At 36.5% G+C, this 27,128-nt stretch overlaps 1 protein-coding gene across 1 annotated transcript; it reads left to right on the plus strand.

Annotated features, from left to right (window-relative positions):
* Window positions 1–3,367: 3,367 nt before the first annotated feature.
* LOC100547145 (aminopeptidase O-like) lies at window positions 3,368–27,128 on the plus strand. Its single transcript, XM_010725819.3, has 4 exons — window positions 3,368–4,352; window positions 12,284–12,450; window positions 22,561–22,717; window positions 25,458–27,128. The coding sequence occupies exons 1-4, from the start codon at window positions 3,547–3,549 to the stop codon at window positions 25,708–25,710; spliced, it is 1,383 nt and encodes a 460-aa protein (XP_010724121.1). The 5' UTR covers window positions 3,368–3,546; the 3' UTR covers window positions 25,711–27,128.

Below are 27,128 nucleotides of genomic sequence, written 5' to 3' on the forward strand. Positions count from 1 at the left end.
ATTTAATCCATACACAAATGGGTTCTTTCTAAACACAGTAGTTGCAGATTTATGGGTAGGTCCTTGTAGAATATTTAGGTGTATGTCTGGGCTTTGCTTAATGATATAGGTCTTTGTTTACTGCTGTAGTTCAGAGAGCTGGATGAAGGCTCAGATTGTTTGCAGGGAATATCAGGATGCTCTTCTTAGCTCATTTTCCATAAGTAAGTTATACCTATGTCTCAAGCACTGATTAATTTTATGTTTTGTCTTTGGGAGTGGGTATTTTTGCAGAGGAACTTATTTTGATTTTTCAAGTCTCATTTTAGCTGAAAGATGGAAGTTTTTTTTTCTTGTAGTTTCAACTCATGGGAAACAGCTTTTGCTACTGCTAACTTGTAATTGCTCATTGCAGCTATAGTTCACTGAATGAGAAGGAACAGCATCAAAACACTATTTTTCAGCACTGTCAGCACTATTAGCTATGCCAGCAATGTATGATAGCCTGTGTGCTGCATTCATAAACATCTGACCAGTGGAGGTAGCCCACTGTCACCACTGCTGAAACATACTACTCACTGTGCTCACATCCACTGTTTGGTCTCCAGAAAACTTCAGCAAAGAAGCATCAAAGAATGTCACTAGGTGCCATTTTTCCAACATGAAGGAATTCATACTATTGACATACTCTTGCTTCATATGTATGCCACGTCAGATGTCATATTCTCAGACTGCCCCTCTGCTGCCATCTGTCAAATGGCAGCAACGTATAGTGGAATACTGGTGGGAAGGTTCAACTCTACTGCCAGCATCCGCCTCTGATGTCGTAGGACAGTGTTATGAAATTGGAGGTATTACTTTCGGAGCAGCTCTCAGCATTTCCGCTTCCAAAGTCTCCAAACATAACTCTTATGTGAAGTTATCTTTTGAGAACAGTATTAGATAAAAATATACGAATAATCTTAGGATAAAATTTTGTGTGTGGATTCAGTGACTGTTGCTAACAGCTCAGCACTTTTAAGAATTAGTTACTGATATAACTGCTAAATATGAATATTCTTCCATGCTTTACTCTCACATCTCACACCAGAATTATGATCTAATTTTATATCAAGAATTGGGTGACATGGGTAGGAAAAGCCAAATGTGATAGAGATAGAATGCAGCTGTCTGATGAAAATACTTTTTAACGTGAATAAAATGTAACTTGTTAAATCATATTTCACATGCACAGGGTATGTTTTAATATAGTTCCCTACATGCAGTTGAATGTTCTTGGTCTTCATGAGTGGGTATTAGGTGTATAGTCCTTTGCTACTTTTGGATACTTACTAATATTATAGAAGTAGGTGTGTTTAAGCTAGTGGAATTGATATTGGGCAGATATGACCAAAGACAGTTTTAGCTTTTTTTGAAAGTATTTATTTCATAACATCAAGTTTGCTCTCTGGTGTCACAGACAGACCTGAATGCATTGCTCATGTCACAGCATTTGCAACCTTTGACTGCTCTACTGGTTTTCTCAGTTAGATTTTATGGCAGGAAATGGTTTTAATATCCATGTGCTTGTTATGAACATTTGTACAGCAAGTTGAGATTTTCTGAAACTTCTCTTCCTAAGTACTTTTTTTCCAATTTTTTTTTCCTGTTTTTCAGACTTCTTTAAGTAGACATAAATCACTATTGTTATATTAGAGCCCAATGTACACTGCAGGGTACATGATGTTTTACTTTCCCCTATTTATTTATTTTTGTTGTTGTTTGTTTGTTTTTAATTCAGACTGGAAAAATGAATGTGTACAAAGATAAGTCATTTTTGCAAAGCTTAGTGAAGTCACTACAGGAGCTTGTATCTTTTTTTGATCCCATAGAAAGTTAAATTCTGAGAGTACACATGGGTACATCAGTGCAAGATGTGAAATGTTTTCTTGTAAATATGTAAAGTTTGAAAACACTTGAAATAGAAAACTGTTATGATCAATAAAAATATAATTCAGAGAAAAAGTTTAGGAAAACCTTCACATAAAGAACAGAGAAGTATCTGCCAGCATTAGTTCCAAAAATCTAATGTCTCTTTCAGATAATCTTCAAGTATTCTGAATTTGCTGAGATATTTCAGTGATTCTTTGCATGTGGATTGATGTGAAGTGAAAAAAAGATTTTTCTCTGCTTGACTTCAAAGACATTCCTGTAATAGCTGTTTCTGAGTAGAAGAGAACATTCAGAGAAGTCCCTTTTGCAATGCTTTGTGTGCTTTGTGTGAAATTAGTTCAGATTGCAGTTTAATGGTTTCATGGCCTGAGCCTTTCACTTACTGATAGCATACAAACAAAATAGCAAGTCCAAGGGGAGTCTAGGCTCTCCTCTGTGCTTACTTTAAGAACTCCACAGAGAACAACGTTGGACACTAAAATCTGTATTGAGTCTGTGAAACAATAAACCAATGACTCAAGCCAGTATCTGTTCAATTAAGGTGCTCAAAAACTTAGCTGTGTATCACGAGAGCATCACTGATCTGGCAGGAGAGAACTACAAGTTTTAGCACCTTCTTTCTTTCTTTGACTTCTAATCTAGAAAGCAATAAAAAGAAGGACTGAAATGTGATAACCATATAATTTCAGCTCAGTGGTTGTAGCAATCAGAGAATGCTTGGCAGTTAAAATTCTGTGATGAAGTGCTTGCAAAAAAATATTGATGTATTTTAATATGTTCTTGCTTTGTAATAGTTGCATATTTTCTGTAAGATGCTGTTATTCTGACTGAATTTCTAGCTATTAAGATATAATCATATAACTTAAGCATAAAGCTATAAATTTAAAAAATCTTCATGAACCATCTCCTAAGAATGCATCCACAGTAAATGGACTTCTTTTCTTGTAATTTACTAAAAATGCTGATATGAGAGTGGTTGTCATGTGGAACGTACGTTAGTCCCTGCTGTTGCCTTGTATTAATCAGACTGTCACTTCAAAGTTTATAACATATGAAGTGATGTAGCCTATGCTTCTTACTTTGAATTACAGCTGAAAAAATGATCTTTTGAGCTAAATCATGTGACAAAAATGCAGCAACTTGAAAACAAATAACACAGTAATAAATCTAGATGTTGCATAACAATATGTATCGTAAGTATTTTTGAGGGTGAAAAGAGTCATCTGGAGGCCTTCATTTAAGTAAAGTTTATTTCAGTTTATAACAGCTGTCTGAAGGTACATTGACTTTGGATTTTCTCTGGAAAATAAAGCCTTCTTAATAGCTAATCCTGAAGCAAGTAGCTTGATCTCATTCTGTGGAGACACTGTTTGGCTGTACTACTTTTAAACAAAAGCAACTGGACTTTTTAGTACTTTTCAAAATGCTTCGAGTTGTGGAACAATTATCTGACTTGGTTTTGTTTTTGCTTTTTCTTACAGAATGAGAGAAGTGAAGGAACTACAACTGATTTTTATATTGTAATTTGATCAAAATGTGTTTGGCACAAGAAGATTGAATATTCTTGCTTCTTATGGAGTCATTATAAATAACAAATGGCTAAGGTTCTGTAAAACTTAACCACCAGTCTGAAACATGGAGATGCAGCTAGACCCCATGAAGGATGACTTGCCCTTAATGGCCAACACTAGCCACATGCTTGTAAAGCACTATGTTTTGGACTTGGATGTGGATTTTAAAACTCAAGTTATAGAAGGAATGATAGTTTTATTTTTGGAGACAGGGAGCAGATACAGGAAAGCCAACAGTAGTGGTAAAAAAGGCTGCCAGTCACACCTTAATGAAACCTGTAAAATTGGGGCATCAGAACCCTGCCACAATTCTGTGTCAAACGGAAGTGTCTTCTCATCTGAAGTAGAATATAGTGATTTTGCTGTCTGTGGTAAATGTGAAAAAGATACTTCTGATAAAAATGGTAACCATAGCAACGAGGAGCAAACTTCTAGGATTTCTAGTTCAAAGAATTGCTGTGACAGAGAGAGCCATGGGAACAAGGATTTTCTGCTGGTATTGGACTGCTGTGATTTATCTGTGCTAAAGGTTGAGGAGGTAGATATTGCTGCTGTGTCAGGCATTGAGAAATTCACCATGTCTGCTGAACTAACTGATGTTTCAGAGGAGCTGGAAAATCTCAGAAATCAGATTGTACACAAACTTGTGACTTTACCTTCAGATCGCTGCCAGGAACAGCTATACTATTTCACTTGCTGCAGCCAGGCACCTGGCTGTGGAGAGCTTGAGTTTACTACTGGCAGCTGGAGCTTGGAGATAAGGAAACAGGGAGTTCAGACTCCAACAGACTTTCCTCATGCTATAAGAATACGGTACAGAACCAAACCTGAAGGAAGATCTGTTATATGGACTACCGACCAGAGTGGCAGGTATGTAAGTTAGCTGAAAGATTTTGCACTTGTTAATTTTAAACACAAGCGTGAGAATGTTCATTTGTGTTCTGCTAAGGAGCTCTGTGAAAATGACAAGCATTCCCTTTCACTGTATCTCTTGTGTACTTGGTTTGAATCCTACTGCTGTCCTGCAGAATAAGATTAATGTGCTCTGGAGACTCCACAGTGCTTGCAGACCTCAAGCCTGCCTAAACAATTGTGCTTCCTCGAACAAAATCAGAAAAAATAATTACTGAGATTGGGGTAGGTGTATGAAGGGAATAGGAGATTATCATTTTGAGGAAAGGAGATATATGTGACAAGTTATTTTCATTTTAGTACTTTGCATTCTCTTTCCTTTCTAGCTTAAACAACAATTCATACCACATAAAAATCAATATGCTGAACATGTAATAGAATATCTTCACAGCTAGTCTTTTATCAACACTGTACTAAGTTTACAGATTCAGTCTTTTCCTCATAAATCTCTCATAGTCAACTTTTAAAATCTTCTTCACCTCTTATGTAAAATACACTGATGTTGGCAAAGGAATTGCTTTTTTATCTGACTTTTATGAATGTACAGTGTTATATGGAAATCTTCAAGATAAGATTTTTGTGTGAGTGGATCCACAATTCACTCTTGACTTACACAAGTGTATCTGTAATGTTCAAAAGTGGATTTTAATAACTATTATTTCTTTTGTCTTTGATACTTTGAAATTGGGGGCAAAGTTGGAAAATGATGAATAAATTGTGTCTAATGCTTCCTTTTCATTCCTAAAGTAGTGATGTATAGTTAACTTTCAGTTATGCTAACATAAATTAAGAGTTTGCTCAGAGGCACCCATGTCTGGTATTTAGTTTGTTCTACTGGTAAACTGTAATCAGCATCAAGCCCAGTAGTTAATTAGTCAGTGGTTAATATTCATTAATTCCTACACTTCCCCTTCTCTCCTCACTCCTCAATAAATTATTAACAATGTAAGTGCAAGAAGTTTAACTCAAGATAATAGTTAGTTACAGAAATTCTGAACTTTGGCTAAAGCACAAGATAATATAATTCTCAATAAGTCTGTTACCGTGAAGCTTTATGGATTAGTGGGTTTAGGCGCATTCAGGTATGAGTATGCAAACTTGATGCAAACACATCAGGAAACACTTCTCTTTTCAGTACAGGAACTAAACACAGATAATTTCAGCATTTCATTGCATATTCTTTGATATTAAAAAATATATGAGTTGGACAAGAAAATGAAAAAGCCTGACTTAGTGTAAGCACTTCTTAAGAACAACTAAAAGCATCAGTTTGTTATCAACTGTACTCAGTTCTGGTGAGGCCATACCCTAAGTACTGTATTCAGTTTTATGCCCCTCACTACTAGAAAGATATTGAGGCTCTGGAGTGTGTCTAGAGAAGGGCAATAAAGCTGGTGAGCACAAGTCTTACAGGGAGCTGCTGAGGGAACTGAGATTATTGAACCTAGAGAAGAGGAGGCTCAGGGGAAACCTCAATGCTCTCTACAAATGCCTGAAAGGAGGTTGTGGTGAAGTAGGAGTTGGCCTTTTCCCACAGGTAACAGTAATAGGACAGGAAGGAATGGCCTCAAGTTGTGCCAGGGAAGGTTGGATATTAGGAAAAATTTCCTAAAGAATGATCAGGAGTTGGAATGGGCTGCTGAGGGATGGCTGAGTCACCATCACTGGAGGTGTTCAAGAAATGTTTAGTTGTACTAAGGAACGTGCTTTAGTGGGGAAATATTGATGGCAGGGGAACAGTTCGACTGGTTGATCTTGGAGGTCTTTTCCAACCTTGGTGATTCTATGATTCTGTTACTCTAAATCCAAAATACAGTGCTATACCTGCCACTATGAAAAAAATCTGTCCCAACTGATACCAAAACACGCGGCTTGCAAATTTGCCCCTAATGGGAGATATTTCCCACTGTTTTTCTGACCTACTTGCTAGCACTTCTAGTGCTGTCTAAATTAGTTACTGATTTTGTTGATATTAATGAGAAAACAGAATTGGAAATCTTTCTTTAATGAGGGTGTAGGATTGAAAGAGTATCTTTGATATGAAAGGCATCAATGAAAAAGCATGACAATGAAAGCTGGATCCTAATCATGTACTGACCTGTGCATTGTTTACTTTGGCATACATGAAAACAGGTCAGTCTATTTGGACTGAGGTTCAGTACATGCATATGTAATTGTTTTTTAGTTTGGTGCCAAATTGTAGATGAATAGGAAAGATAGATAAGTAGGAAAAGATAAATTATGGAAAGGAGATGAGTTGAATTCTTGGAGTATATGATTCACCCATGATTGCTATAGAAGAAGCATACTTTTAGAAGGCATTAAAGGACAACTGTGCAATTTTGGGGAAGCTCAAGAAAGATTTAAATTTGCACTGATTTCAGAAGTACCCAAATTGGAAATAGTTAAAATATGAAATGATCTCTTAAAAAAAAAGTGAAATCCTGATATTTGTTTGACCAATTTAAATGCCTTTTCTTTACAAAACATTTTATACCCATCTAGCTTATTATCTTTGTACTATCTTACTGTTAGATTAAAATATTAATGCATTTTTAAAGAATTCATGAATGTTTTTTGACTTTATGAAAGCTATACATGTGAATACAGCAAGCATAAATGTATAATTAGGTAAAAATGCAAATACAGATGCAAGTAAACATACGTAAATGCTTTTGTTTTTGAGCTGCAGTATTCAAGTGTGTCACAGATATAGCTGAACTACTTAGTTACTCATTTTGCTATAAATAATCTTGCATTTCTGTAATGGGAGCTGAAGCATATGAGACAAACAGTGATAAGGCAGATATCTAGTGACATGGTACTCAAAGAGGTGGCACCTAACATAGCATGATGGACCAGAAAATCCCTAAAATGGGAGAAGACTCACTGGATATGCATATGAACTTCTGAGTATAGCACAGGGTATGACTGGCCACAGCTGTCACAAAGAAAGCTAACATCTCAGAACAAAGGGGCCATTGTGTGATCTTTGTTTTAGATAGTTATGTTAGTTGAGTAGATCAACTGCTGATGTACATGTTTCTCCCTAAGTTCACTGAAAGATTGTTAATGTGTCCCTGAGTCAGCCGGGTCAGCATGGGGGATTAAATATATGGCAGCACAGAGTATAAAAATTAAACAAGGAGTGGCTGTTGAAGACAGCTAATGGGCTTGCACGTCTTCATTCCATGTATTCCTTCCTGATGACTGTAAATGTCCAGCGCCGTAGTGGTGAGTGTCTAACAGGCTGGTAATAGGAATCACGTTGATATTGTGATTTGAACTGTATATTGTAGTAACTGTATTTTAATAGGGTGAAGTTACATTTGTTCTGTGTTTCCAGTGTACATTATATCACTCTTCTAAATCAAAATTGTCATGTTCTATCAAATATCATCAAAGTAGTAATTCTGATATTAAACACTACACCCTACTACACCCTACATCTGAAAGAAGGTGTTCAGAGAGTACTGGACTGTGACACATTAGAACAAAACAGACCTTGGTTTCATGTTCAACTTATTTGATGTGACTGGTGCTGCTAAAATGCAAAGAACAAGTAGAAAATTTCTGCATAACTTGTGCAGAATTGTTGTCATAGAATGGTTTAGTTTGGAAGGGACTTCTAAAGGATATCTCATCCAACCTCCTGCCATGAGCAGCAATACCTTCTGCTGGACTACACTGCCCAAAGTGTCATCCAACCTGGCATTGAACCCTTCCAGCTTCTCTGGTCAACTGTTCCCAATCTTAACAGCTTCATCGTAACAAAAATAAAAGTAAGAATCTGCCTCACACAAAATTTAAATCTGCCCTCTTATAGTTAAAAACTACTGCCCCTGTCTTATCATTACAGGTAAAAGGCCTTCTTTATATTTCTTATTAACCTTCTTTATCTGTTGAAATGTTGCCATAAAGTTTTGCCAAAGAATTCTCCAGGCTGAACAAGCCCAGCTCCCTCAGCCTGTTTTCGTAAGAGAGGGGCTTTAGCCCTCTGAGCATCTCTGTGGTATCCTCTTGGCCCACTCCAACAGTTCCACATCACTCTTGTGCTCAGGGCCCCAGGCCTTCACACAGTACTTCAGATGGGGCTTCAGGAAGGCAGAGCAAAGGCTGGGAGTGTCCGGTGTCCACATCAGGCTGGAACTCCTTGGCAAGGAAAGTGCAAATAAACAGAGGGTTGTGTTTGTTTGTTTGTTTGTTTGTTTGAACCAGTTTTAAATCTGCTTCTCCTTAAGAGATGGAAAATTTGAAATGCAAAATATTCTGAGACAGTATTTGCAATTGTTCACATGCTCTGGTAAAAACAGCTATTCATAAATTTCTGTACCTCTGAAGCTAAGTTCTTAAAAACTCATACTCTTCTTTGGCACATCTATCAGATTTTCTTACATAGTATGTTGAATACAGTAAGGAATTAATAAAACTGTCCAGGAATGTGCATAGCAAATTTGAAATGTAAAATTTGGACTATTTAAGGTTTAGTTCATTGTTGTTACTCCTTGAAAAACTGGAATTTTCTTAAATGTTTTTAACTGACATTTCTAAGTATGTAATGGAAACATGTCAAACATGTTTCTTGAATGTTTATCTAAAGTTTAAAGTTCGGATGAATTCTCGGCAGTGGTCTCTAATTTACTGGAATTTACTTGTGAAAGTACATGGTCTTTCTGTATACAGAAATATAACTTAGGGGTAGTTGAATGTTCTGTTTCAAGTGCTGCAAAATCGATACTAAAAATCAGGAAATGGAGTGCAATGCCTTTTAGAATATGTCTTTTCATTTGTTTTTTTAGGTTATGACATTGTTTTGTTTTATGCTGTAAAATTCGAAGTGTCACCATTTTGCATGTGGAAGTATTGCTTTCCGAACTAAGATTTCTAAGTGTTTATTTAGAATTGTGTAAGTCCTTTATGTTCTAGACAGAGGTCAGACGACTATCTGAATGTTGCAAAATTATTTGTGTTGTCCTTAATGACTGGCACTTAAGAACAAAGCATTACATTTAGCTAGTGTGAGCTAGCAAATTACAATGGATATACTTTAAGTATTTACTGCAAGTCATTCCATAATCATACTAGAATACTTTCACATTTTAGGCCAGACTTGAAAAGTGTTTTCATTAGCGTGCTCAAAAAAGATTAATTATATTGATTAAAAGGCTAGATCACATTGTTTCTCCCTACTTATTTCTTTCAAGCATCTGCTAATGCTTTCTTCCAAGCACAACGGGCAAAGAAGCACCAAAAAATGAGTTTGCAAACTAAGCATGCAGTATGTACAGTGGAAAAAACTATTTACAGTGATACAGGAAATGTGGAAACAAATCAAAACTCAAGTGCATGTGAGTCAGATAGCAAAGGAACAAACGCAGATTTCAGAATAGATGTGAGAAAATCCATCTGTATTGTTGATATGCTTAAGAAGACTGTCTTCTCTTTGTAAACATTGAGGCTAACAACTGGTTGATTTTTTAATCACTACTGCAGAAATAGAGCAAGTAGGATATCTCTTATTTCCTCAGTCATTAATCAGTTATTTTCAATTTTTGTTACCATTTTAACAGGAGTTACAGCTATGAAATTAAATTTTGTGTAAAGGCAATTAGATGTCATCACTGGCATCAGATGAAAAGAAATCCAGATCAGGATACAAATTTTATTTCTGATCCTCTTTTGCACTGGAATTGTGCTGCCTGACCAAGAACAAAGAAAAATGCCAGCTACAGTGAGCATCCTGAAGTAACACTGCACAGTTACCAATGCTGTTAAAAAGAAATACCTCTTTTCCTGTGTGAGGTTTGGGCAATTTGAATATTCATATGAGATGTCTGATCATTCAATTTTTCACATTCTGGGAAAGAGTACGGCTTCAGGAGCCAGCCTTGGACAGAGCGAGCTGCTTGCCTGACATCAGGCCACACTGGGGTGACCACATGACAAAAATTTGTTCATTTATACACATTTCACTTACAATGGATTGAAGTATTGAGTATTTGCATCACATAAACTTTTATTTGTTCTTCCACTATGGAAGGACACTAGGGCTATGGAGAATCTGAGAATATGGGGTACGAGGAAGCAGCTGAGGTCCCTGGGTGTTCTTAACCCAGATCAGGGAAGGCTGAGGGGAGGCCTGATGGTGGCTGCAGCTCCTCACAGGGAGCAGAGGGGCAGCGCTGAGCTCTGCTCTGTGTGACAGCGACAGGGCACGAGGGAACGGCATGCAGCTGTGTCAAGGGAGGGGCGGGTAGGGGTCAGGGAGAGGTGCTGCACCACAGGGCGGTGGGCATGGGACAGGCTGCCCAGGACAGTAGGGATGGACCCAGGCTGCTAGAGTTCGGGGACCCTCTCAGACTTGGGGTTTGATTTTGGTTGTCCTGTGTGAAGCTGGAGTTAGACGTGATGATCCTTTTGAGACCCTTCCAACTTGGGGTATTTGGTGATTCTGTGATTGTATTCTCACCTTTAAACAATAGAAAACATCTCATCGTTTGCTTTTACTGTAAATTTGAACAATGTTTCAGTGTCCCACCCAGTGTTATTCTGCCAGCTCATTTTCTCAGTTGTAGCATTTTCCTTTGGAATTTGGCATAGACAGCGTGATCCAGTAGAACAAATAACACTTTTGACAAGAATAAAAGAAAAGGCTTCAGATTATATTCCATCTATGGCAGTGATATCTCCACATTCATTCCATGTGGTTTAGATTTGGCATTGGGGAAGAAATTATTTCTGTGAAAGAGTTATTGTGGGAGAAAATAAAATCCTCAGATCTAGCCATTGCAAAATAGGTTTTGCCTAACAGATTATCTCCTATTTTCCAAAGGATTTTGATGATTTTTTGGTTCAGGTTCTGAAAGAAATAAATCAGAATGCTTTTGTCCTCAAGTATTTGCAAAACAAAGCTTAGTGTTTCCAGAATATTGACTTTAAATATCACAGGATTTAAAAGGTTCAGCAAAACAATGTGATGCTTTGTGAAGTTTTCTTTCTTTAGCTTGAGAAGCTATTGACTGTGCTTATTTAATGTAATTTATGTTTTAAAAACTAGCTCCAGCATGCAAGTACTAGAAAACTTTGTAAAACTGCAAAGCACAATGAAAGAAGCGAAAGTGGTATTACACCTGTGACCAGCAGGAGTCTAGAAGTTAATGAAAGGCCGTGTTACCTTCTCAACTGTGTCCTAGCTGCTAATAAGAAATTGGCTGGCAAGAAATGTTGAAGTTGAGTTAGCAAAGGGTCAACAGATGAGGACGCTGCCTAGGACAGCGTTAGAGGAACTGCAAAGAGAGCAATGACAAGGGAGATTGCTGTATGGAAAGCTAAAAAGAGACTGAAGCTGATAGGGAAGAAATGCTTTCTTTTGATTGTATCTTCAAGGTAAGTGAACTAGCCTGCATCTCCTTACTAGAAGAAGAAATTTAAAAAGTTAAGATTTATTGAGACTGTAACTGAGTAAGGCACAGCACTAGTTCTACTGCTCTGTTTGGATGATCCATCAAGTTGTGGGATTAATGGTAATGAAAGTACTAATGAGATGACAGAGAAGTGTCATAAATGTCAGTAAAGGCTGCAATGTAATCCTTAGACGATAGAAGCCTTTCTTGGCCTTATGGTTTCAGCTTAGAGCTATCAAATGAGACTGAAAAGCTAATGCAGAAAATTCTTTTGTAGTTTATGTAAAAATTATTGTTGTATTTTTGCTTTTCTTTATCTTGCCTTAAATGGCTTAAATGGTACTTTGGTTCTTGTCAAGAAAGTTTCAAACCTAGCTGAGAAAATTAAGTATAAAAGCAATACAACAGTATGTTTGATCTTTGACAGAAAACACAATTGAGTCTTTTTTTGTAACTCTGCCACCCATCTCATTTCCTTCCTTTTAGGCCATGTGTTTATACGATGGGATCACCGATAAACAACAGAGCCCTTTTCCCATGCCAAGAACCACCCATTGCCTTGTCAACATGGCAAGCATCAGTCCGAGCATCTGCAGGCTTTGTTGTACTGATGAGTGGTGAAAACTCAGCAGAACCAGTCCAGCTTCAAGAAGGTGAAATTTATTTTCTACAGCAGTGTTTTCAATAGTTTTATCATTGGAGATATAGCTTAAGTAATGACATTATTTTTGAAAGGATATAAAAGCACTTAAAGGACATCTACAAGTAATCTCTATGTGGGGTTGCCTATTCAAGGTCTCAGTAAGAATTAGTAAGAATTTAAGGATGTTTTACAGACTTAGATTTTACTTTTACTTTTTCCAAACCTAGATTTCACTTGTTGTAAAATGACTTTAATTGCTTTGTAGTTGAATGTTTGACAGATAAAGTACTGAATCAGGCTCTTGACAAATCCAAGCCTTAATTAATTAAACTTTCGGTTTCTGTTCTTCAGTCCATTTGTAGCTTCGTGTGGCAATGATTAAGAGCTGCCATTGTGTTGTATCTGTTTCCTGAAAAATACTGAATAGATGAAGAATATCAGTTCTGTACTCCGAAAATCTGATGTTTGCTTTTTGGGCTGGTTTTGTGTTTTTTGTTGTTGCTGTTGTTTTGTTTTGTTTTTGAAATTGGTAGATAACACTATCTGCAACTGAAAGCAAGCAAGCATTTTACTGTTTTATTGGTTACTTCATTCTTTCGACCTCTGTCTGCACAGATAAAGAAATTTTTATGGCAGTTATCGAAATAATATAAAGGATGTCTTGCCATCATTAGTTTTGAAGTTGTTTGAGAAGCAGGGTCAGTATTTTCTAGTGTAAGTAGTTTTGTTGTTAGACCTTTAAATATGAAGCCTGCTTTATGGAAATGGTACTCATTGATGTTCAGTAAGAAGTTAGGATTTTCATGCAACTCAATAATATTAATAGTTAGAATTATCCTTCCTTAATTAGGCCTAGTTTAAGTACTGATTGGTCCAGTGCTAGTATGAGGAGAGAAGTCCTATATTTCTGTTTTATTCCCACTTTCCCCTTGACAAACAAAGTAAACTGGATTCATGCAGCACCACTGTGGCGTTAATCAGCATTAATCAGTAGAGCTGCAGAAAGTGTATTCAGGCTGCAGACAGAAGGTGAGAGCTTAACTCTTGCATAGAGAAATGGAGATAAGTTGAATGGGAACATTCAACATCCATTTGGTGGCTACGTACACTGATTTTTTAAACTTTTTTAAGTTTAAGTCCCTAAATAAATATATACATTTCCCTTTGCACTGGAGAAAGTTGTTGCTCCTTATGTTTGGACAAGACCCACCGCTCCACAGTTGTATACTCTAGTTGTAAATAAATGAAATAAGGATTATAGTCCTTGTATCTTACCCATTCTGACAAAAGAAGCTCTTAGAGCTCAAGGAAAGCAAGCCTCAAATTGAACTGTTTTGGAAGTCTCAGTTCTGAAGTAATATAAAATTTTAATACTTAAAATAATTACAATGATTACAAGGCAGGATTTAACCCTTACAGCAGTTATTTTCAACCATAAAACTATCTTCAGAAATGACTAACTCTTTTTTCTTATTTATTCCTGTCCTGACGAATTGCTTTGCTCAGTTTCATTCTTTCTCTAATTCACCTCTCAGGCAAAGTTTAATAGTTGTTTTTAGCTACTGCTGTAGTGAACTGACTTCTTGTATAATCCTTCAAAACTGTTCATAGCATATAGTGATAAAATAAGTTAATTTCTCAACACGTGCAAAAAGGGGCTGATGCCTATATTTAGATAAGGCCAAAATTTTCTTTAATGGGAAACATATAGAAGCATTTGGATACTGAAAAGTAGCTTAGGCATACTTTTGATGTATATAATTTTACTTCCTTTTGGCCAAAAGAATTGTAGACTGTATAGTAGTTTTCTGCAAAGGTTTTTATCCTGTGAAAAGATTGTTTAATCAAGGCTTATGGAAAAGGTTAGAATTAGGTAGAAAAAAAAAATCCCCTCTAAAGAATCAAATTTATATTTGAGAGGCGAAGAATGAATAAAAGTATCCTTAATTTGAGAGCCATCAATTTGCACTGAATTATCTAATTATTTTGGTCATATGTAAAGCATATTTCAAGCCTTGACTCTGCTGCTGAAATATGGAAAACTGCCATGATGAGCTTCTCACTCATTTGGGAGATAGTGTTTTCCTGTCATGGTATTAAGAAATTGTTGATTTCAAGCTAGGAGAACAGTTCTGCCGTTACTGTATAATTTATTTTTATTCACACTCCTGCCTTGCTGATGAGTTGTTACCTGTACCTTAGTGGTGTCTGCATGGTCTAAAGTATTACGAAAAAAAGGATTTTAATGTAAATTTCTAGAAATAAAAACCTGTGGAAGATTTTTAGGCAACATAAATGGGCACAGACCAGCTAAAATCAATATTCTCTTAATCAATTCGCTAGTTGAAAAGTCTGTATTGTGAAATACTTATTTCCTCAATAACATTGCTTTGTAACTCTAGTTTAAAGAGTCCATTAAATATATATAGTGGTATTAAGAGAAAAATTAATTCTGGGGAAAAACGTTTTTAAAATGCAGTTGATGGAGTGTTAAAAATGACATAAGTGTACCATATCATAATGATAAGATTGGGACTTAGTGGCCTAAAGTCAGCCTGTCACCGTGTGGAAAATATAAGCGTTTTTTGTTTAAATCCTTGTAGTAGTTGTAATCAGTAATTCCTGTGTCAACGTAAAGCTTTGTATGTTTATTTATTTTTAACTTTCCAGAACCAATCCATTGTATATCCTTTCCTAACAACTCCATGAAAGTAAGAAGTAGTGTAAGAAGTCTTTAATGGAAAGGTCCATAAAGAGGAAATGATTCATTTTAGCTTCAGTGTACTATTGACATGCTGAGTGAAAGGTGTGTAGTGAGCTGGGAAGGACCAAATGCAGCATTAAAGATAAGCCCTTTTGGAGAAGTTTTGAGCTAAACTTGACTGAAGTGAAGCAGCAAGACTGTATTTCAAGTCTTTAGGTTTTTCCTTTCCCCCTCCCCAGGATGGCATTCCCAAGAGTGTCAAAGATTCTACTTACAGAGCTACATGACACACAGTACTCTTCATTTGTACTAATTTTGTCATGAAATAAGGTATTGCTATACTGCATATTTATAAAATCACGCTGGCAGAACACCAAAATATATTTTAAAGAGTGGAGTACCCTAGGAAAAACAAGCATTTTGGCAGTTGTTAATTAATTTATTCTGAATAGAACTACAAGTTAGCTGAATTTTTGTTGTTTCAAGATCATATTTTCAATAAGTGTGTAAGCAGTTAATAAGAGAGCAGCAAGCAAGAATTATACCTATCGGCCTTTAAACAGAAATATGCATTCTGCTTCATAAACCTACATCTCTAGATGTACAGATGCTTTGATCCAACACCAAGGCAAGATGAGGGCTACTCAGTGCACAGAATCCTCAGTTTCCATTTATATTTGCAGGTTTTCTACTAATTGCATATAGCATTTTTTGCATTCTCTCTCCTATAAAATTATGGCTCCTCCTTTCATTGGAAATGAAATGTGGCCACAGTTGCTTGATAGATATGCAATGTCACTTACCCAAATAGAAATGGAAACTATTCAAGATCTATTAGTGCTTCAGAATACTACGGATTCTTTATGTAGTACTTAAAGGAGAAAAAAATGTGAGAAGAATGCTTTTGGTAAGGTCCTTGGGGAAGAAGGGAACACTATAGATGTGTTTGTATGTAATACAAGGCATTTAACCACTGGATGTAATTTTTAATTTTTGTTAGTATTATTTTCATTTCATTGGTATTACATACAGAATGTGCATATATGTTTTGTCACAAGTATCTTTATATTTTTATTCATGTTCAAGAGGTAAGCATGAAATCAAGAGGCTTGATCTGTGTGCAGTTGCTCTATATTCACATATTTCTAGTGTTTCTATCTTATGTAGGCTTGATTTCAGCTAGAAGATGTGCTTTGTTATTAGAAATACTGTGGTATAGAAGCCATCACCTGCACTGCAGCTTATAGCAAAAGATTTTATTTGTGCTTTTATCTCTTTTCCCAAGGCAAAATTAAAGAGTCTGGCACTCATGTTGATTGATCTCCAATGTGTAGCAGGAATTACAGCATGGGAGTTGACAGCTTGTCACATGCTGCTCATCCCTCTGAGTCAGTGCTGAACTGATACTTAAGCATGAATGTGAGAAGGCTATATGGGAAGTTCCATACTTCAGATAAAATAAAAAATCTCTGCAAGTCACAAGGAGTTCCAGAAAGCTGGAGAATTGTTCATCCTGATGCCCCAGCTAAATCGTAGTTTACTAAGCTGTGTTTTTATGCTAAGAGTGCTAGCTCTTACTTTGTATATCAAGTTCCAGGGTTGTGTGGATACCTCTAATTCTTTAGAAGTAGTTGAATTGTGTTTTTCTATTACTTCATGGACATTGTTTTTGTATATAGCACATTCCCCCTCAAATATGTAGTTTGTGCCAACACAAATATAAACACTACAGAATACAACCTTAGTAGTCCATCAGGCATTATCAGACAGTGACTCTCATGTGATTCTTCAGCTACAATAAACTCTGCAGGACTTGAACAATTTAGTTCTTTCAAAGATAGCTGAATGCATTAAAATTCTAATATGTAATTTCATGATTCATTGTTATTATTTCAAGTACAGTAAATAAATGGCCTTTAAGTTGTTCTTTTGGGCAATTAGAAATAGCTTATAATTTCTCACTCTTGTTAAATATAGTCCTAAATTTTGAATAGGTTGTTTTCCAGTTTTATCTCATAGATGATTGTTGCTGCAGAATTTGTGTAATTGTAAGATAGACTTGCTTTGCAGACCTGAGAAAAAAAAAATTGGAAAATGATTTTAAGATTATCTGTAAGAAAATATTTTGCCTAAAGTAATTATATGTAGGAATCTAATTTCTTTTAAATTAAGTCTGATTTTAAGGAGAGGGAATAAGCATTTCAAATATAAGGACCAGTTGTGCTCTTCATTTCCCATGGGTGAACCCTTGTCTAACCTCTTGTTAAGAGGTTAGCAAGATGTCCTTGCTTAGTCTGAAAATGTTTTCATGGTACAAAATGCTATTAACTTCATTAGAGAAAGGAATCTTCCCATATGATCTGTACTACTTTCTCTTATCCTAGAGGTGGTGCTGTCTACAAGGAAGTCACTGATAAGCAGAGGACGGTCAGGAGAAAGGAAGGGGGGGGAAAGGAACAGAGTGGAGCTTGTCATCCCAGTGCATAGTGAGGATACAAATAATGGAAAATGAAACAAATCACACCAATCTGAAGAAAGTTAAAGAAAGGAAGTTATGGGAGAAAAGAGGTAGGTGGGAGGCAACCCTACCAGTGAGAGTTAAACTCTATTTGAAACAGTACTTCATGGTGGTTGCTGTAGAAAAGTGTTGTGTACATGAAGACCATTTCAATCATTGATCAGTGCACACATTATAGGGAGAGCTCGCTTATTTCCTGATAGTATGATCTCACTTATATGGGTGAGTTAGGACTTTTTAAACAAAGTAAAATACAAAATAGAAATGCACAGACAGCGGTCTACATCCTGAAAAGTTTGTAAGGACACAGCCTGGGAGTTTAGGGTTGGGACAGGGAAAGGCAAGGCACAGCAAGAGTGAAACTTGACTAGGAATGTGAAGAATACCAGGTTTTGCAGGTATAGAACACAGAAAAGGAAGACATAAGAAATTGTAACCTCTGATGAGTGAGACAGGGAACTTGGCTATAGCTGACATGGAGAAGGCTAACATTCAATAACTTTTTAGCCTCAGTCTTCTCCAGCATTTGCTCTTACTATACCTCCCAGATCTAGAAGTAGGAACTGGGGAAATTATGTCCTACCCACTTTATGATGCTCTGAGACCATGTGAGGAACCTGAATGTGCACAAGTCCATTAGACCCAATGAGATGCATCCCAGAGTCTTAGGGGAACTGGCAGACTAGGTTGCTAAACCATTCTCCTTCATATTTGAAAAGTTATGAAGTCCCCCATGGCTGGAAAAGGAGAAGTGTAACAGCCATGTTTGAAAAGGGTAAAAAGGAGGACCTGTGGAGCAACAGACCAGTCATCTTCAACAGACCAGTAATCTTCACATTTGTGCACAGTATGATCATGGAGCAGATCCTCCTGGAAACCATTTTAATACATACGGAAAGCATGAATGTACACAGCCATCATTCACAAAGTGCATATCATGTCTAGATAGTTTGATGACCTTCTACAACTGATTGACAGCACAAGTGGACAAGGAAAGAGGGACTGATCTACCTTGACTTATGCAAAGCCTTTGATATGGTCCCACGCAAGATCCTTATCTCTAATTTGGAGAGACATGGATTTGGTGGGCCACTTGGTGGGCAAAAAAATCAGCTGAATGATTGCATCCAAAGTGTTGTGGTCAGTGTCTCAGTGTCCAAGTGAGACCAGTACCTCATGGGCCCATATTGGTACTGTTTAATATCTTTATTGGTAGACATGAATAGGGACGGGATGCCATCTAGAGGAATTTTGACAGGCTTGAGAGTGCAAACCTCATGAAGTTCAACAAGGCCAGGTTGCTGCACCTGCAGTCTCCAAACATTAGAACTAACTGGCTGATGAATGGAGCAGCTCTGTGCAGAAGGACGTGGGGGAACTGATTAATGAAAAACTCAACCTGAGCTGTCAGTATATGCTTGCAGTTCAAAAAGCCAATTGTATCTTGGGCTGCATCAAAAGAAGTGTGGCTAGCAGGTTGAGCGAGATGATTGTCCCCAGGGACACCTTATTACATTTGATAACATTACATACTTTAAGGGACTCTAGAGGAAAAAATAGAGTGAAGATCACTATCAGGAAAAGAAGTAACAGTGTCAAACTAAAAGAAGATAAATTTAAATTAGATATAAGGAAGAAATTCTTCACTGTTGGGATGGTGAGGCACTGAACAAATTCCCCAGAGAAACTGGAGATGTTCAAGACCCAGGCTGGATGGGACTTAGGGCAACCTGATCTAGTGAATGACAACCCTGCCAATGGCTGATGTGTGGAACTAGATAATGTTATTTTCCTTTCCAACCCAAGACATTCTGTGAGACTGTGTTCATTCCAGTGTGTGTAATTCAGTTGTTCAAGGGAAAACCACTGTTAGAAAAACATTTAGTTATCCTGTGCAATTCTGGAGTATGAGTGGAGAGGGCATCTAAAATTTCTGCAGGAAGTGAATTGTGTTCCAGTTGCATACGTAAAGACCATATAGATCTTGGATCTTGTCCTAAGAGTATCCAGAGTTTGCATGATCTGTAAAATGCCTGCAAAATATATGAGACTGGGAAAACAGAAGAGAGGCTGTATGTTAGTTGCTTTCCTTTTATTCAGGAAACTCAAGTTTAGATAAACATGGAAACACATATCTAGAAAACCTAATTTCCAGTGTTTGGTACCTGAATCCTTTTTCAGGATTTGCTCTGCCTCTGAATATCATGTTTCTTGCCAGTCCATGTAAATTTGTGAATGCAGTGCATGCTGTTTTTCTTTCTAGATTGCAAACTGATTTTGACATTCTTTTCAAGTTATCATCCCCTTTTTCTTACAAACAAAAACCAAAAACCTCTGTGGTCTTGCTTGCTTCAGCCTGTCTTGCTAAACTTACTTGTCTCTGTGTTCCTCTCCACTCCCTCTGTTTGTATAGTGAAGACCTCTTTCGGTTAGTTTTAGACAGTGTCTTCACTATTGCAGTTCTTCTCTGTTACGTTCTTCTGCCACCTTGAACAATGTTTCTGTGACTGCCTTTTGGCTTTCATTTTTGTTTCAGAACTCCATTGAAAATGCATAGATTTTCCTCATTTTTTCCCTCTTCCTTTCCTGTTATTTAAAGGTTTTATGGTTAACATAACTCTTAATGCATTGCATACCAAAACTACAGAAAGTGAAGTTGTATAGACTACCTCTTATACCCATTTAAGTTGAAAGTAAAGCTGCTGCTGTCTTGAATATGAGCAGGCTTGGGCCCTCAGCAAAATTTTGTATAAATGAAACTCCATATTACACTACTACTTGAGAATCTGTTTTTTCAAAACAGTAAATTGGTACTATTCTGGGCCATGTCTTTTGCTCAAAATGGAACTCGCTTTTGTTGGCTCATTTCTAACTTTGATAAGCTTTTTTTTTTAAAAAGGAGAATTTGGTAAAACAGTTATCCTCTTTGTTTCAAATATGTTTGGAGCAAATAAGTTCCTTTTGCTCACATACTGTTGTGAGGTTAAGAAAATTACAGGAGTAATGTATGTTCCATTGACAGTACCAATCAAAGCTTTTTGATGGTAGTGGTAAATGTTGCCGAAGTGGAATAGAGTGAGACAGTGTAAGTGGTTGCTACTGCATATAAAAGACAGAGGCTTTTTGTGGCAAAGAAAAATGAAGCCTCAGCCTCTTACAGGACATTATAAACATTATAATAAATTGAAGGTAGCAAAATTTGTTGAGGCTGAGCAGTAAGGCTTTCTAACTTGTTCTTTCTTTGCACAACTTGACCTCCTAGTCAAGTTAAGTAAGGAGATAATTATACCCTTATGCCTTGTGGGAACTACTTGATTATTTCCAACCTCCACATCTTTTTTCCTGTTGATAGTGTTCCTGCTTAGAACATTATTGTAAGTATTAATGTTTTCTTAAAATAAATGGTTTGTTTGTTTCCACAGTTTCCATGGCCACACGTAATTGCACATGATTCTGTAGGCTAGGTTCTTTCCAAGAGTAATTAACCTATTAATATGGTGTATCAACAGTACTTCTGCCCACAAATGGGTACCTAAATATGACTCTTATGCTGTGCTCTTTTTAGAGGGGCAGATGTAAACCTAAGCAGTATTTAGATTAATGAAATGCCCCAAAATATCTTGAAGGTTGTTTACACAAGTTTGCATATATAGTCAGCATATAAGATACTCTGTCTTCCATCACTGGGGTCCTATACTATTAAGTCTCATCTTTTTACCTTCTATTGGATTTTCTAATCTTGATATAGCAGCTCTTGGACTAGCATGACCTGAAAAACTGACTTTGGCAATATACTATCTGATTCTGAGCTTTAATTTGTAACTCCCTTGTTGGCACATCTATATCTCAGATTGCCAAATCTGATCCATAAGTACTAGTGTTGTTTGTTAAAACTTTTCTGTCAGTTTGGTATTGTCCAGAACACAAAGAAAAGGGTTCATAACCTTTGTAATGTCATATAGACAAGACAAAAGTTTAAGGAAGTGGTCCAGTGTTGACAGAATTAAATGTTAATCTTTTGTATCTGAAGATGCCATTAGGTTTCACATCTGATAAAATTATTGGGCAGTAACACTGCTATCCTTGCATTAATAACATCTCAGTAACTATAGATTTTTTACAGCTGAAGATATCAGCAAATAGGGGAATGTTAAGGTCTTAAAATATAGAATCATCAAATCAAAGAATCACTAAGGTTAAGTGATCATCCAAGATCATCCAGTACAACCATCCACCTATCACCAATAGTTCTCACTAAGCCATGTCTCTCAACATGTCTAAACGTTCCTTGAACACCTCCAAGATCAGTGACTCCATCACCACCCTGGCAGCCCATTCCAGTGCCTGACAGCTCTTTTGGAAAAGTGGTATCTCCTAACATCCAGCCTGAGTCACTCCTGGTGCAACTTGAGGCCATTCCCTCTATCACTATTTACATGGGAGAAGAGACCGACCCTCAGCTCACTACAACCTCCATTCTGGTAGTTATAGAGAGCAATGAGGTCTGCCCTGAGCCTCCTCTTCTCCAGACTGAACAATCCCAGCTCCCTCAGCCGCTTCTCATAAAACCTGTGCTCCAGACCCCTCCCCAGTTTTGTTGCCCTTTCTCTGGACACTCTAGGGCCTCAGTGTCTTTCTTGCAGTGAGGGACCTAAAACTGAACACAGCACTCAAAGTGCAGCCTCACCAGTGCTGAGTACAGATACAAGTAAATGATACTGAATCCATGGTGGTCACATGACTGCTCTTACACATCTCAGTGATTTTTTTTCTCTTCAACAAAAATACGAGGACATAAGGTGAGAGATACGACTCAAAATCTCAAGTATACAAAAATATCAAGTATTGACTGGATGCTGTGACTGATGAATCTGCACAAATGTTCCTTTTATTCACAGGTATCACAAGCTGGTACTACTATGTAACTATGCCAATGCCAGCATCCACCTTCACTATTGCTGTGGGGTGCTGGCTGGAGGTCAAACGGCCATGCTTCACGGCTGGTATCCAGTCAGAAGTTGAGTTTTCCGTGCCATTTTCACAAGCTGATTTCAGGTTGGTGTTTGGAATATTGTTCAAAAGTGACATTTTACTTCACAGTGACATTTTCTCCGTGGAAGGTGAAAATACGCCATTTCAGTATAGGAATCGAAACAGAATTTGTTTCATCTTACTAGAAAAATCGTGACAGGGAAATAATTCCCAAGGCTTTTTTTCATGGGTAAGGGTGTGGTTCTTTTTACGTAAAAACAAACTGTTTCATGAGCAGTAGCACTAATCCTAGCATTCTCTTTATTTGCATCTTACAGCCTGTGGTGTTTAGTGCCCTGCTGCAACCAGATGCTCCATTTTTTATTACAATCTCTTCCTGTATGATCCTCAGGGCTACTTAATGTGGCACATCCTGGATATCTAGTGCCCACTAGTGCCATTGGTCTTAGCAAATGCAAGCCCCTACTTCTCCTTTCTTTTACAGTCCCATTGCAGAGTTAGAGCTGGTGTGTACAGTTGTTTGCCTGGATTGGTGTGTAATGTTGCAGTGGTTCTGTGAAAGAATTTTGGATGTTCATTTGGTTCAATGAAAATAGCCTATTGTCCAGTAAATGCAGTGGCTACTTTGCTATCTTTCACAAAGCCTGTAGAAATGTAATTATTTTGGATACATCTGTCTCTCTTTTCAGTCTAGTCAAAAAGATTCACTGCATTTAAATTATTCCACATGTTAACAGAAGTTAACACTAGTTAACAGAAGTCTCAGACATAGCTTAAAAAAAAAACACAAAAAACACCCTTACTCATAAGATATCTATTTTAGGACAAATATTGTGTTAGCATTAAGATTGTGAAAGTCCTTACCGTTTTGATAAGAGTTGGTGAGGATTTGGAAACATAATTGCTAGAATTTAAAATTAAATGACTCTGATGACATGCAGCTTGGCTAATTTTGTTTTTAAAAAATCCTAATAAATCTTGGGAATAGGAACTTTTGTCTAACATCAGTAACACATGCCTATTCAAGCTTTAAAGTAGTTTATACTTATGATAAACTTTTAGAAATTATTTTCTGTTTATTTCTCTATTATTTATTTGTTCGTAGTATGACTGTCTATACAGAAGTACTCAGTAACTGTTAACCATGTTTCTCTACTGTACAGGATATTCAGAGATTGATTTGATGCAGGATATTAATCTGACAGTTGGTTTAATTTTATTTTTTGAAAACTTTGGGGAAATGGGATTTTCTTTATCTTTCTGTAGCAAAAAATACTGCAAGATCTAATCAGTGTGATGGTCATTGTTCTCATTTGTTTCTGTTGAATAAATTGAAATCTGCAACAGGTGAGCTTTAGAAGAAAAACTAACCCAAAAAGTTTTTTTTTAAAAAAGCACATCTGGGAGTTAGCACAGCAATTACTCACTGTTTATTTAAGTCACTAAGACTAAGTAACCAAACCAGTAGCAGAGGTTTCTAGAAAGGATATGAAATTGATATCAAGCAGATATTAAAGTAGTGACTCAGGAATGATAAAGGGTATAGACTCTTGAGCAGCAGGAAAAAGGATCTCTAAAAGAAATTACTTAAATGTGTAGTGTAGTATAATTCATGTTCAGGCACCAGCGAGCTTGGTGTGAGGAGACTGCATCAAAACAGTAAATGGAGCGAGAATGTAAAATAAGTTTCCTGTCTCCATAAGGACTAATTGGCAAATGTTAAGAGAACAGAGCTGCTGGCTTTTATGTTCCTGTTTAATCTCAACTCTGACAATTAAATACAAATTTATATTCTTTTAGAGCAAAAATATTCTGGTTTAGACAACTCTTGGGAAAAAAAGGTGTTTAATGGTAGATAGAGTTTTCTGCTTATGTAATAAAAATCTACTTCTTTTACACAAGGTGTTTGTTTGACACTTAGAAATTTTGACTCTTCTGAGAAGCATAGCTCTTTTCTACATCTTATCGTTTGTTTTTGTGTATCAGCACTCACCTGGAGTGAATTTTTACTTTTACACTCTTACAATTATAAATGCTTTTGGGCAGTGCTTGGTGCAATAAGTTTCGTCTGTCAAAGCACAGTAGAACCAGCTTCTTGAAGCTGAAATCCGATACACAGGAGAGGCTCTGCCCTGTAGAGAAGGCAAGTTAGCAGGTGAAAACATGAAGCTGATCTCTGCTCAGATTCAAGTCTATTTGGAATTTGGACAGATAAAGGTGTATGGCTCAGTTTTAGGAAGGATCACATTTATTCATCTTTCGCTACAACTTTGAATATTCTTTAAGAATAACTTAATATTATCTTGCTACTAATGCGATATCTGTGTTGATCAGGCTGAATTGATACCTACTTTTTTTTTTCTATCTAAGAAAAACTAAAAACTCAGAGATTTTTTTTTTTTAAACTTAAAAATAACAACAGAAAAAAATTTGGAATTTTATTGTAGTTGCATGTAATAAGGGAGTAAAAATTTTGGATCATCATTTAAGTAGAAATTCTCTGAATAAAGAAGCATTCTTGTATCATTATTTAGTTTTTAAGTTTTTTGACTCATGTTTATTATAAAAGCAAGGTTTGCCTATTTCTTCTTTTTGAGTTATAAGTAACTATATCTGCTCTGTTCAGATGTGTAATAATAATTCTTTTTTCACAGTGTTAAACATGGGTGAATGGTATGAGAAGATTAAATGAAATGGGTGTATGTGAACTATCATTCTGGTGTCTGGAAAATGTCTTTATGTTAGTATATTCAATTGTGTATTTCTGTATCACATTAAACTATTTTTTTGTTGTTACTGTCAGATGGCATAAAGAAAGCTGTGGTCATGTGGAATATCCCTGCCGTTTCCAAAATCATGCTGCCACACTGCAAAGAGTCATTCCCTATAGAGTCTTTGCTCCCTTGTGCCTCATGGAATGCTGTGAAGAACATTTACTTCAGCTTATTCCTCAGTGCCTCTCAGCTGCTTACTCCACATTGGGCACCCATCCCTTCTCCAGGCTTGATGTTTTGATAGTTCCTTCAAACTTTTCCAGCCTGGGAATGGCTAGGTAAAGAATGCTTTTACTATCTTCATTCTGTATTTTGTTAGACTCCTTTTATCAGCTAATTAATAGAGTAAAATTGCTATAATATAAAACTGTTCTATGAAATCACATTTAAAATGCTAGTTGTTGCTAGCTGAGGTTTGCTTAGTAGATTTACTAGCATACTTTGTGCTGAGATCTTTAATTTCAGTGTTATAAGGACTTGGGAAGTAAAATATAAGTTCTAAGACATGTGTCTGAATTTCCACTTTGCAAAACTGAAGGGTTTTTTTAATTCTATTAATTGCAGTACTTGATGCTAATATAATTTTGTGGTTTTTGTTGTTGTTGTTGTTGATGACTTTATCATGGTGTCCTGACAGAACATGTTAAAATTCAGATATGTAGTTTATTTACAAGTCTTTTTTGGTTTTAGATTTTCTAGTCAAACACTGGGCTTTGGAAACTGAGGAAGGCGATGTTTTCATTTCATGTAATTGTGGAAAATAAAAAGCTTAATTAAATATTATTATTTTGACAGTACAATTTCCAGAAGAATTTTAGCTCTAGTACTAGTACAGCAACATCTAGTAATTAAAATTTCCCATTTATTTTTTAATTTTCTTAAAAATATTTAAGTTGCCTATCAGATAGCATTTACTAATAGCAGGGAATAAAATGCTATTTGTATTACCGTTTCCTAGTACCAACACTAGACTAGAAGGCATGTATATTAGAGTAAGACATACAAAGGTGAAGGCTGAAAGGAGAACTACACAGAAAAAGAAAAAAAAAAAAAGTGAAAGCAGTGAGAGATGTGTAGGCCAAAATGATAATATTGAGTAGGAACAATCTTCAAGAGTCTGTTCTTGGTATGTTTCTGCTCTTTGGGAAGATGGCAGTGCTTCTCATGCATATACCTTTCCCAGAATTTGTGGGGAAAGAATGCCTGGAGGGTGTTCTGTTGGAAAAACATCTGTGGTTATCTGAATCCAGACTATGTATTTGGAATTTGTAATAATGCTTTCTTTGTGGAGGAGATGAGAAAACCTCTGTGTATATTTCCTTATGCTTCCTCTAATGACTGTTCATTCCAAATGATCCCTATCACTGAGTATAAGTAAAGGATGAAAGAAGGAGCATGCATACTTCCTGATGTTTTCAATTCATCAGTTCATCAAGCCAAGCACATTCAAATTTTTAAATTGAAATAAAATAATAAGTTATTTAAATGTCAAGCTGTTTGGACAGCAAAGGGAGTTATTATGTGACTCATAAGAGCTCGCTTGTTCTTGTTTCATGTGATATATTTTTTTGGAGATTCTTTGCATAAAGCAGCAGCTACTTACATGGTTATTCCTGCCCATGCAATGATAATTACATGCATGGCTTCATTTAAGACTAAGTTGAGTGCAAAACCATGCCCAAACCCACATTATTAAAAAA

The sequence above is a fragment of the Meleagris gallopavo genome, chromosome Z (assembly GCF_000146605.3).
Source record: "Meleagris gallopavo isolate NT-WF06-2002-E0010 breed Aviagen turkey brand Nicholas breeding stock chromosome Z, Turkey_5.1, whole genome shotgun sequence".
Lineage (NCBI taxonomy): Eukaryota > Metazoa > Chordata > Aves > Galliformes > Phasianidae > Meleagris > Meleagris gallopavo.

What these genes read in the sequence shown, in the direction of transcription:
- LOC100547145 (XM_010725819.3), top strand. Translation starts at nt 3,547, where the DNA reads ATGGAGATGCAGCTAGACCCCATGAAGGATGACTTGCCCTTAATGGCC. An exon ending in ACTACCGACCAGAGTGGCAG is followed by an intron (nt 4,353 to 12,283) that starts GTATGTAAGTTA and finishes CCTTCCTTTTAG; the next exon opens with GCCATGTGTTTATACGATGG. An exon ending in ACCAGTCCAGCTTCAAGAAG is followed by an intron (nt 12,451 to 22,560) that starts GTGAAATTTATT and finishes TTTTATTCACAG; the next exon opens with GTATCACAAGCTGGTACTAC.